Raw genomic sequence first — 12,019 nt, 5'->3', positions numbered from 1 at the left:
GACCATCCGGATTGATGAAACAAGTTTTGGACTTAATTGTACGGGCTCAACGCTCTTTTAATAATAGTATTACTTTAAAATCGTACGTATTACGCACACATTGACCTCTGAATTTCTAATAGTTTAACACAAGCAAATTTTCATATAATCAAAAACCTGACTGCACAAAAATCTGTAAACAGAAACAAGCGCTCGAATTCTTTTCGGTAGTTTGAAATACACAATGATGTAAAGTATTTTGTTCGATGCATTTAGTAAATAAAACATAACTAACTTACTAAACACAATTTCACTATTGAAAGATACAGTGACCAAAGTTACATTAAAACTTACTTAGGTACATTGGTTGTTATCAAAACGAGTACGGTCCCCGCTAGGTGCCTTAATTGTTGGCCTTATTAGAAAGAGATTTAATATAAGAGAAATTTCATCGTGCACATATTCCTATTCAGGCCCCCCGAAAACGAACGAACGACTCGACTTTTTAAAAATAATATAAATATCGTTTATTCTCACAAAATATATCCTATAACAATCAGGAGATACAGACAAATCTAACAATACCTCGGCTATAATCTGAAGTCATGCAAACACGCATTTTGCTTGCCACAAATGGGAAAAGTAACTTTTATTTTACTACATTTCTCTTTGAAGGATAATAAATCTGAACTAAAAAGTCCCAGACGTCGAACTAATAAAGAGGTAGTCACTGAAAACATTCTCGCAAATCCCAAGCGATGTCGACCCAGTAAAATCAATTTTCGGAGCTTGAAACTCGATTGAAAGGTTTCTTGGGAAGCGATATCACTCTAGTCTTAGGAAATCTTAGATTTGCGATTTTATATAAAAAGGAATGAATTCCCTGGCGTCAATGAAAAAGTGAAACTTCGTATTTTGCTTATTGCTGGCACAGAATATTGTGCTCCCTCAAAACTAGTATGTCGTACATTTTTATAAATTGTGACTGTTCTCTGGGGCACGAAAAGTTAATAAAAATCTGAATATTAGGAAATTATCCGAGGGTTTTTTTCCAATTCTGTGGGGGAGAGAACCACAGTCATTTGTTTGCTCGGCACCGAAACAAGCTAAAACAAATTTCGGTACAACTCGGGTGTTTAACATTCTTCATGGAACCTAATTTTACAACGGATGAATACAAAACAAAATGGCTTTGTTTTTATTTTGCATTTTCAAGTCATCCTTTCCCCACAAATTGCTTAAGTAGATAATGAAGTTTGTGAAGGAATTGAACTGAGGTAATAGACTGTTAGGTATCTGAAGATAAAATTTGGCATAGTATGTGTAATAGACAATGAATATAATGTGTAGTAATGAATAGTATATGTAAGGTGCAGTATGAAGAAATTGTGGCAGATTTTTTGTTTCAGTAATGTTGAATCTTGGTATTCACACTGATAAACAGTCAAACGGTTCAAGAAATAAAAATGGTAACCGCCGCCCATAGTAAATTAGAACACTTTGGAAGTAAATAATGTTTTGTGGTAGTCTATGCTTGTGGCACCCGCGATACAGCGTTTCCCTAGCGCGGGACTATGAGTGTATGCGTTATTATTATTATCAAAAAAACACTATCGTTCGTATAACAAACTATCTACTTAATTCAAAACTTGCGAAGAGTCCCCATAGACTGCAGACTAAACAAACAGCTTATCCTCGGATATCTTTTTCTTTCATATTATTACCGAAAGAGAGATTCTAAAGTCAGCCATTTGTGTTTGTAGTTAGTTGGGACTTTAAACGGAATGAAATATCAAACTTTCCATTAACAGACCGTTGTAACAAATCTTTTGTATCAGTGTAAAGCTGTAATATAATTAAAAGTTTCTTACCAGGAATTTTATTAAATAAATTTAATAAATTATGCCTTCAAACATAATACAAGGGTTTCTTTTGAAAATTGTTCGTTACGAACACCAAAATTTTTTCGGTTTCTCCTTAGCAAGACGATGGTTTTGTTTAATATATATACCATGGCTACAAAGGAAGAAATTAAGAATGGGACGTTTATTTCTATACAACAGATTCTATCCCAGTCACGATTTATTTCCGTCAACCTTTTTTGCTTTTTATTTACTATCAAGTTCGCGGCCGTAATTGTCGCTGTGTGAAATCTCAGTAGTCGACTAAGTGAATATTTCACCGGGCCACGGTATTCGTAAAACTTGCAAGCTAATGGATGCCACTTAGCATTAAGACGAAGTTTGCCGACTTAGCTCTTGGTCAACTTTCGTACTTAACCTTTTTGGGCAAACGTTGAATTATTGCTAGCGGAGAACTCGTTAATCTAAACAGTATAGAACCATTTAAACACAATGGTATTTTTTGTTATGATATCAAGTGACGGGACAGACAAATCGTGCGCCAGATGGTAAGGTACACGCCTGTCCATAACAGTTGCAGTGCCACTCAGAGCTTTAAATAGCAAAGATCTGTGGAGCACGGTCACTGCGCCCGTCACCCTGAGACACAAGTTGACAAGTCTCATGTGCCTAAAATTTCACCAGCACCTTTACCCTTCAGAACCGGAATACTACTGCTTAGCGGCGGAAATAGATAAGGTTACGTAAGGTCAGGGCAGTACTTCCCTGAACGAACTCTTTCACAGGGAGCCCTACTGCTACTATGTGGTACGTATAGTGTTGGTTAGAACTATATATAATTACACATTAGTAGCACTAGAGCTCCTTGTGAAAAACTTCACCCAGGGAAGTACTGCTTACCTTACCTATTACTGCCACCAAGTTGTAATGTGAGCATTACTGCGTTCCAGTTTTGAAGGGTAAGTAAGAGTGCTGGTGAAATTACAAACACATGGGATTTTTAAACTTTAGTCTCAGAGTTATAGGCGTAATAGTAATACCTCAGATCTTTCATTACAATTTAAAGCTCTGAGTGGTACTACAACTGCTATGGACAGGCGCAACTTGTTCATTACGTCCGTGGTATCATAAATAAAAAAATATTTCGGATGTTGACTTGTACCTACTACATTATCTTCTAGCTGTATTTGTCTGACACTAATAATCACGAGATGAGAAAATACTTGTCGGTTTTATTATATAGGTACTTGTTTCTTTATTGTATTATTTTATCCCTATATTCTTGTTCCATTATATTCTTTCAATATTGAAATATTTTAATTTTTATTTACAGGGTTTGCCGAGGAAGACGAACCCAAGTTAGAAATATTAACGAGGACATCGGTACTGGATGTCGGTGTGAAAAGAGCTCTCTATTGTAAAGCCCAGAGCATGAGCGAGGTAAGTTTTTAGTTGTTAGGAAAGTACTCGAAATCCTCGTACCTAAAAGTAAATTCAACCCGAGGCGTAAGTAACTAGACATGTTTTATACATTATAAGACTTTTGAAAAGGTCAAACTTAACACGTAACATGACTCTACAAATCGCTATCGCTCTGTTTCCATATTACGTTGTCTTAGACTCGGTAACCTCGGCAAAATTTATTAGCAGATGGTAATGATTTTCTTCGAATCGGTTCCATCGCTGAATCATAAATACCTAACGTGACTAAGACAAAAATTGAAGCTTATTTTCAAAGTGAATACACGTTGCTTATTCCAGACTGTGCCAATTGTTTGGGTATCTCCTAAGGAAGAGGAAGTGCAAGCAAAACGAAATGGACTAGACAATTCAAGGGTATATACTGAACTGAAGATGTTGCCGAATAACAGCAGAATTCTTGTTCTCTATTTCTTCCCACCTACGTATGAGGACAGTGGCTTATGGACTTGTAAGGCAGGAGATCTCAATCAAAGCCTAGAAATTGTGGTTGGACGTAAGTATGCATTTGCATTCGCATCCAAAACAACTTTTTTTTAATAATACCAAGTGACGGGACGAACAAGTCGTGCGTCTGATGGTAAGCGACACGCTTATCCATAACAATTGCAGTGCCACTTCTGTCACTGTCACTTTAAATCGCAAAGACCTGAGAGGCACTGCCACTTTGGCCGTCACCCTGAGACATATGTTGAGAAGTCCCATGTGCCATCAATTTCACCAGCGCCCTTACACTGGAACTCAAAACTGGAACACATTAATGCTCACATTATCGCTTGGCTTATCTATATGTATCAAAAAATATATATTATAATAACATGAATAAAATTTGGTATTAACTATTTAGAATTAACTACAAATAACTGTTCTTCGTAAACACTCCTCTCACATATACCCCTAAAAAAAATAGTATTAAGTAGTACTAAGTATTTTAGTGTTCTCAGTAAACACTTCTCTCACACATGCTCCCAACACACTCACATGTAATTCACCAACACTATACTTACCTACAGTCAAAGACAAAATTGTAGGCCAAAATCGAGTCTTTGATGCAGACTATCACGTGAGACGACAACGTTTGAGCGGGAATTGATAAATATCTAGGGAGAAAATTTTCATAACATTAATAATGTTTTTAACAGAAAAATTCAAGTTGGATGTGCCGCAAAGCGATATTAATATTGACGAGAGCAAGACTGCTAAAATAAAATGTGAAGGATACGGTCATCCGGAACCTGTTGTACATTGGTACAAAGACAACGTACCACTCCCAGGTACGTCATACTTACTTTTACTAATGATTAAAGAGAAAAGTGCATCTACCAAAAGATTTTTTTATGATACCATGTGGCGGGACGAACAAGTCGTGCGCCTGGTGGTAAGCGACATGCCTGTCCACAGCAGTTGCTGTGCCACTCGGAGCTTTAAATCGCAGAGATCTGAGGGGCACTGCCACTGCGCCCATCACCCTGAGACATCAGTCGACAAGTCCTATGTGCCTGTAATTTCACCAGCACCCTTATCCTGGAATTCAAAACTGGAATGCATTAATGCTCCCATTACCGCTTGGCTTTCATTGCGATGTTTTTTACCGTTAACCAGAGATTGTTACTAAACACTCATAAATGTAACTTAGAAATTAAAGTACCTAATACCTAGGTCCTAGATCTAGGTAGGTTACAATGAATCGAACCGTCGACCTATCAATTGAGAAGCAGGAAACCCTTTTTCCACTAGGCTACCACCGCTCTTTTAAATATAAATATTAACTTATTCAGACCCCACCTTTTTTGGGTTATATGTTTCTCCCATTCGACAATACTAAAATATTTTTTGAATATCGCTGATCACCATATTAGACCAGTGCGATAGGATGCACGGCTGTCATTCCTACATTTATTTTCTTGAACTTAACGAAAATTGTATTCGAATTTTCAGAGGACCCTACAAAGTACGTGTTGAACAAAAGAGGCAATATCACCTTTTCGCTTGAGATCAAGAAGGTAGATTTTCAAGATACCGGCGCGTACATGTGCAAAGTGACACAAAAGGCCCTGTCACATTACACCAACAATACCATTAGGCTGTTTGTACACCGTAAGTTAACCTTTATTGAATAGTATCCTCGACCTTTTGACGTCATTAATTTGGGTACTTATATAACTAGGTTTATTTTATTAGATCAAGTTTTACAATTTTTTCGACTTTATATTCACCTGGCACTATACAACTGACTGAAACTTTTAATTTGCTGAATAATAATAGTCCGATTTTTATATTTGTCCGGGCTTTTTTATTATATATATAAAAGTTATAGAGCTAATAAACTGGTAGCTCTAATATCGCTGTGACAAGTGTTTATTATAACGATTTTTGCCTACTTATCTGCTTAACAATATTTCGTTTACAAATACAGTACACAAATATAAAAAGTCTCTATATATTTCTATAATTTCTTTGTTGTCAAATGTTTTAATTAATATCTACAAATTATTAAAACCACACAATTTACCTGTGACCTAATGAGTGAGTCAGTGAATGAGATCCTTTAACAGAATAATTATTTTATTTTATCAAAAATTACCTAGAAATCCTACTAAAATATATTCAATCGAATATAAGAAAACTGTGTATCTGGGAAATATTTTATACTTATTATTATTCACTAGAGCAATCAGTCTGTCGAAATAATTTTGATTAAAATAAAATGTTTTTTTTAAATAAACTTAGGTATGCGCCATTTCAATTTTCAGATAAACCAATACCTTATGTAGAGGACTCCGAGGCCGCAGCTGATATAAGCACAGGAAATAATCTCGTTAAATACAATGAAGTATACGCTATTATGGAAGAAGAGTAAGAATTGTATAATTTCTCTTAATAATTAATTTCTAGTCCTTTTAAGAGATTTGATAATAAAATTATAGTAATATAGAAATTACATCCGTTCAGAAATTAATTTTTCGGTGGCAATATTCATCAAAATTGGCGCTCAACAAGGGGCAGCACCTGATAACGTTAAGTTAAAAAATCAAGAAAATAATACTTACGTCATCATCATATCACAACTGTCTCCTAGAGGAGATAAACGAATTTCCCTCACTCATTTAAAACACACTTTTTTATGATAAAAAGTGGCACTCAGAGCTTTTGATCGCAAAGATCTGTGTGTCCCTACTGCCACTGCGTCCGTCAACCTGAGACACGTCCGCACATGTCGACACGTCCCATTTGCCTGTAATTACACCAGCACCCCTTACCCTTCAAAATCAGGACGCAGAAATGCCTACATTACCTACTGCTTGGCAGTAGAAATAGGTAAGGGGTAAAATAAAAAGTAACAAATAGGTAGTATTGAGACGCACTCTTTCACAAGGGGCTCCACTGCTACTAAATTTATTGCCGTATATGTTTAACCCTACACAGACTTCTTTAATCTGGCTGCACTTAAAAATAGCAAAAATATTTTCATTTTTGCAGAAAAAATATAACTTGCCGTGTGATCGCCTACCCGTTGCCGACTTTTGAGTGGTACAAAACAAACAAAAAAACGAAATTTGCAGCTCCAATCAAAGATGTGGACAGGGTAAGGCAATTAGTATACAACAAATTTATAACTTATTAAACGTCAATATGGTTTATTCCCAATAGTTCCCAATAGTAGTTCCGTGTACACAATTCCACGTGGAACAATTAAAACTCAAAAGTTCCATATATGGAAGCAGAGGGAATGAATTTAACTCAATATATAGTAGGTACCCAGTCATCTTGTAACTTAAGCTATGAATAATTTATCTGTACATAATATTTATCTGATAATGCAGGCTATGAATCCGCAAAGCCAGTTTTGTTAATACTTCACTTCACTTTTTATTTTTATGGCTCCATCAATATGAGAACTGATGATTTTGCCAATGTATAATGCGGTTATTACATAATTCGCAATCTTCTTTCAAGATGACAGTTCATTTATTTTTAATATGAATAAAAGGAACTTTAGCGGTTTCCAAAAAATAATTCTAAATAAGTTCCTTTTAATAATCCATAATATAAAAATGTAATCTTATGCTACCATGGCTCCAGAGACGAAAAGCCTAAAATTAAAGAAATCAAACTATACAAGATTTTTATTTCTTTTTCAGGTTTTCACAAGCGAAGATCGTCTACGGTCCACCTTATTACTAACCATGCGATCGGACGACGACATTACCGAATATAAATGCATAGTCCACAATCAAAAAGGCACCTTGAGCATTGTATTTGATGTTAACATTGCGGAGAGGCCGCCAGTACCCAGTTCGGTAACGTAACTAAACTTTGTATAATTAAATAATGGCCATCATTATCATTAACTCTAAGGAGGATTTAGGTCACGACTCACGCTTGCCCAATACGTACGTTTTCGATGTCATATCAACCTCGCAAGTTCAGGTTTCATCACACGTAAAAACGTAGGAAAATACTGCCGATATTTTGTTCAATAAGAAGCGGCAGAGCAAACTCAATCATATCATATACATTGTTCTGATCCCTGAGTAACTAAAGCAAACATTGACCCGGCAGGGAATCGAATCCAGGACCCCAGAGATGGCGACATCATGAAAATCGGTGTGAGAGCCACTCGACTGCGGAGGTCGTCAGATTTGTATTCAAAATGTCTTTATTTCATATGTAACCAAATTGTATCTACTTGAAACAGTCGTATTCAGATTGCGCTGGGAAGAATGAGCAAAGAAATTAGGGGTTGCCATTAAGAGAAATAAGAATTTGTTAACATTTATCATTTGAAGTATTTATGCCCGGCAAGTCAACAGACACGAGTCCAGTCAAAGGGTCTACTCTCGATCTCCGCCCGACATACGTCCGAAACAATTACTGCCAAATAAGCAATACTTGACGAAATGAAAAGACGCGTGATGCGAATGAAGCTTCATACTTGACACTTGTCTTTTATTTTTTTTCGAATATTACTTATTTGACAGTTTTATTTAATTGTTTCGGACGGAGAACGGGAGTAGACCCCCAGATCGGAGGAATTATTCTTTGTGTTTAGTATCAATAATAATAATAAACTAGTGGAATACTTTCACAAAAAATATAGTTATATCCATCATGATATTCAATAAATATTTATTTTAATACCAAAAAAAACTGAACGAGCTAAAAAACCAATCCCATGGATTTTCCTCTTTCAAGTAGGTATATATACAATATACAATAAGCTGTGTATATACAATAAGCTGAACACGGTGCTGGCAACACAGCCGTTAAGTTGTAAACTTATTTTCCATGGCCAGCAATAAATGAAAAAAAAAAAGTTGTAAACTTAAGTGTTCCGTATTTTTATTTCTTAATTTAATTGTTTTTATCATGTTATTCTTGTAAAACCTCATTTCATTGCTGAATAATATTATTACAAAATATATTTATACAGTTTTTAAGTGCATACATAGTGATTTGATCAGGTTTAATAAGTAAACAAAGTGACGTTGAAAACCGTCAGGTTAACCGGCCTATTACTTTTCAAAAAGTGTCTTATGTGAAATAATATCCGTGGTTGCAAAGCACATTTATCAATTAAGTTCATTGTTACACAACTGCAACAGTAATTATCGAGATTAAAGGTAATTTGAGCATTTTTCTAGTCACTTTGGAAAGATAGCCGTTACGAATTTTTTTTTTTAATTCTATGCTATTTCGTAATTATTTCCATATTTATTAAGATAAACAGGTAGTTAAACTTATAATATAACTTAAGAGTGGTTATTTTGTCTAATATTTAGTCTTGGTACGGATAAATTGTAAGTAACATAACCTGACTATTTAGTAATCGCTCGATCAGCTGTCTTTCTTGCTAACGTTCTTTTCAAATTGTTTTCATTTTCTTTTTCAAAAGCATAAACAATGTTTACACGCAAAGCCGCTGCGGAACGTCAATTGGAGGATAAACTCCAACACGCTTTATTAGAACTCAAAACAGCAAAAGCACTGAATGAGCAATTGCTAACAGAAAGAAACGGTAGTGAAAAGGAAATATTGGACATTTTAGATAGGAATAGGCAATTAAAAAGTGGCTGAATTGCTTATACAAATTACGGAGGTACAGTACCAAAGAGACCAGCTACAAATAGTGGTAGATGGATTCGACCAAAGCAGCAGCGCATTCGAAGAAGCCCTTGCACGCAATTCTTTCAATGTTTACACGCAATTCATTAAAATTAATAACACAGAAATATGAAACTGCGCAACAGGAGATTAAGGAGCACACACAGGCTATGGATAATTTATTCGATTTATGTAAATATGTATAATAATGAGAGATTTGAGTCTCTAACAAATAATCAAGTTACAATTGCAAAGAAAGAAAACCACAATCCTCCCTGTCTGTGTGTGTCACTGATCCCTCCTTATTGTTGTTGCAGGAATCTTGTTTAGAATATAAAAATACCTCTTTGTCAATAACTAGGTCAAATGAAATTCAAAAAAATATTGTTATGTATATTGTGATGAAATGGGTAAAAATATAGGTTTGCAACTTAACCACCTAGGAATAAAATTAACAAATATTTGCATGCCAGATGCAACATACTGTAAAATATTAGATAATATTTTGTCAACTAAATTTGACAAAGACACTTCATTAATAATTTTAATTGGCAGAAGAGGAAAATGTAACAAAAAAGATTTAGGTAATACAATATTTTTCAAAATTAAATAATTTAATTAATATAAAAGAAATTATTTTGTTAGCTTTTCCCTTCAGCAATAGCCTCACAACAAGTGAAAATAATTTGAGGCATAACTTAAATAGAAAATTACACAGCTTGACATTTCATTATAGTAAATTTCATTTTATGGATACTAATAATTTTATTAGTAAATATTTTTATTTGACTAAAGATAGGTACTTTCTTACTAGTTATTTTAGGAGACAGATAGCAGAGTTGCTATCATATGATATTAATAATTCAGCCAAATCATTGGCTACCAGACCGGCTGCTTCTATTGAGCAGTCCGTTGACATAGGTCAGCTTACTGACAATAATCATTCTGTTGAAAATAATTCAACTTCTAATTATTTAAATTAATTAATAAGACAACAGAGAGATACTCTTGCAACACAATGACAGTAAAAAACCAACCTAAAACACACAGAAATAAAATAAATTGTATATTAAACCTGGTGCATCAAAATATTCAAGGCATGAAAGGCAAAGACTTAGAAATATAATTATTTATTAACTGTAATAATATTGATATTCTTTGTATTACTGAACACCACTTTCTATCAAAACTTTAGTTCATGTTTAGCTTCAACAATCACCAGGTGGCTAGTTCGTTCAGCAGAGAAAAAGCTATTCATGGGGGCTCTTTAATTCTTATTAAAAATAATTTAAAATTTAAAGAACGTACAGATATTTTGAGCCTATCTATTGAGATATCCTGCATAGAGCTTGAACGGCTTATTATATTAAGCGCGTACAGACCCCCTCATTCATCTTACGAACTATTTGAAAAAAGATTAGCTGAAGTTTTAGGCAAATTAAATAATCCAAATAAATATATTGCTGTTTGTGGTGACTTCAATGTTAACTTATTAGAAGATTCCAGTGCTAGCAGTAGGCTCATATCATTTTTCCAATGTTATAATCTTGTGAATCTTTTTTTGGTGCCTACTAGACTAACTTCTACTACTTCCACTTGTTTAGACAACATTTATACTAACGCCATACCTAGTAATAAATCTATTATAAATAAATTAACTTCTGATCACTGCGGTCAATTGGCCACTTTTAATATAACTGTTGACAAAATGCCAAAAAAGGATATCATGTGTTCCGATAAATAATGGTCGACTTAAAGCTTATAGAAATAATGTAATGCTTAAACTAACTGAACTTCCGTACGTTAACGATCCCAATAAATTGTATAATTCAGTTTTCAACATAGTCAAAAGTGAACGTGATAACGTTTTTAGGTCCAAAATCATAACTATTAATAATTCATTGAAATTTAGTGATTGGGCGACTGTGGGAATTCACAAAAGTAGACAAAGACTATATGATCTTTACGATGAAAGGACTTATAACACTAGTAACAGTTTTAATGATTTTGTTAGGAAATATTCGAAAATGTTTAAACGTATTTGTGTTGCAGCCAAAGCAATGTTTATAAATAATAAAATAAAAAGCAGCGCGAATGTAGTAAAAACGACTTGGAATATTATAAACAACGAAACTGGAGGCGTCAAACCTCGTAACTTAGATTTTCAACTAAGATTTAATGACAAAATTGTAAACACAGATGCAGAAGTTGCTAAAATATTTGAAAATTTTTTTACTGACATTCCAATTTTGACTACTAGGTCGTTAAATTCATCTCCCACCGCCGCTTCCTTAATCCTTACTAAAAGAAAATAATGCAGTTAGTATCACTAATTTAAGGTTCCGTCATGTATTTCCAAACGAGAATTGTTAAAGCCTTTAAATCTTTAAACATAAAAAATAGTGTTGATCTTGATGGTCTTTCAGTCAGAGTAATTAGTTCTATAGTTGATTGTATTGCGCCTTACTTAGCCTGTCTCTTTAATAAATGTGTTGATGATGGTGTCTTTCCTGACCTCATGAAGGAAAGGTATTCCACCAATTTCAGACCTATATCAATACTACCAACTCTCAGTAAAATATTTGAAAAAAATA

The 12,019-nt window shown here is 34.3% G+C and overlaps 1 protein-coding gene across 1 annotated transcript; it reads left to right on the top strand.

The window, feature by feature from the left end:
• Window positions 1-3,168: 3,168 nt before the first annotated feature.
• LOC113225763 (hemicentin-1-like) lies at window positions 3,169-7,621 on the top strand (the record flags this gene model as incomplete). The annotated part of the gene is made up of 7 exons (XM_026458173.1): window positions 3,169-3,281; window positions 3,603-3,816; window positions 4,463-4,594; window positions 5,259-5,417; window positions 6,074-6,176; window positions 6,801-6,906; window positions 7,463-7,621. Coding segments are annotated over exons 1-7 (882 nt in total), but the record flags the coding sequence as incomplete, so codon positions are not given.
• Window positions 7,622-12,019: the final 4,398 nt, after the last annotated feature.

Source organism: Hyposmocoma kahamanoa, unplaced genomic scaffold (genome assembly GCF_003589595.1).
Source record: "Hyposmocoma kahamanoa isolate Upper Pololo Valley unplaced genomic scaffold, ASM358959v1 172862, whole genome shotgun sequence".
Taxonomy (NCBI): domain Eukaryota; kingdom Metazoa; phylum Arthropoda; class Insecta; order Lepidoptera; family Cosmopterigidae; genus Hyposmocoma; species Hyposmocoma kahamanoa.
Note: the sequence above shows the minus strand (reverse complement) of the source record. Positions and strands in the feature narration are given on the sequence as shown.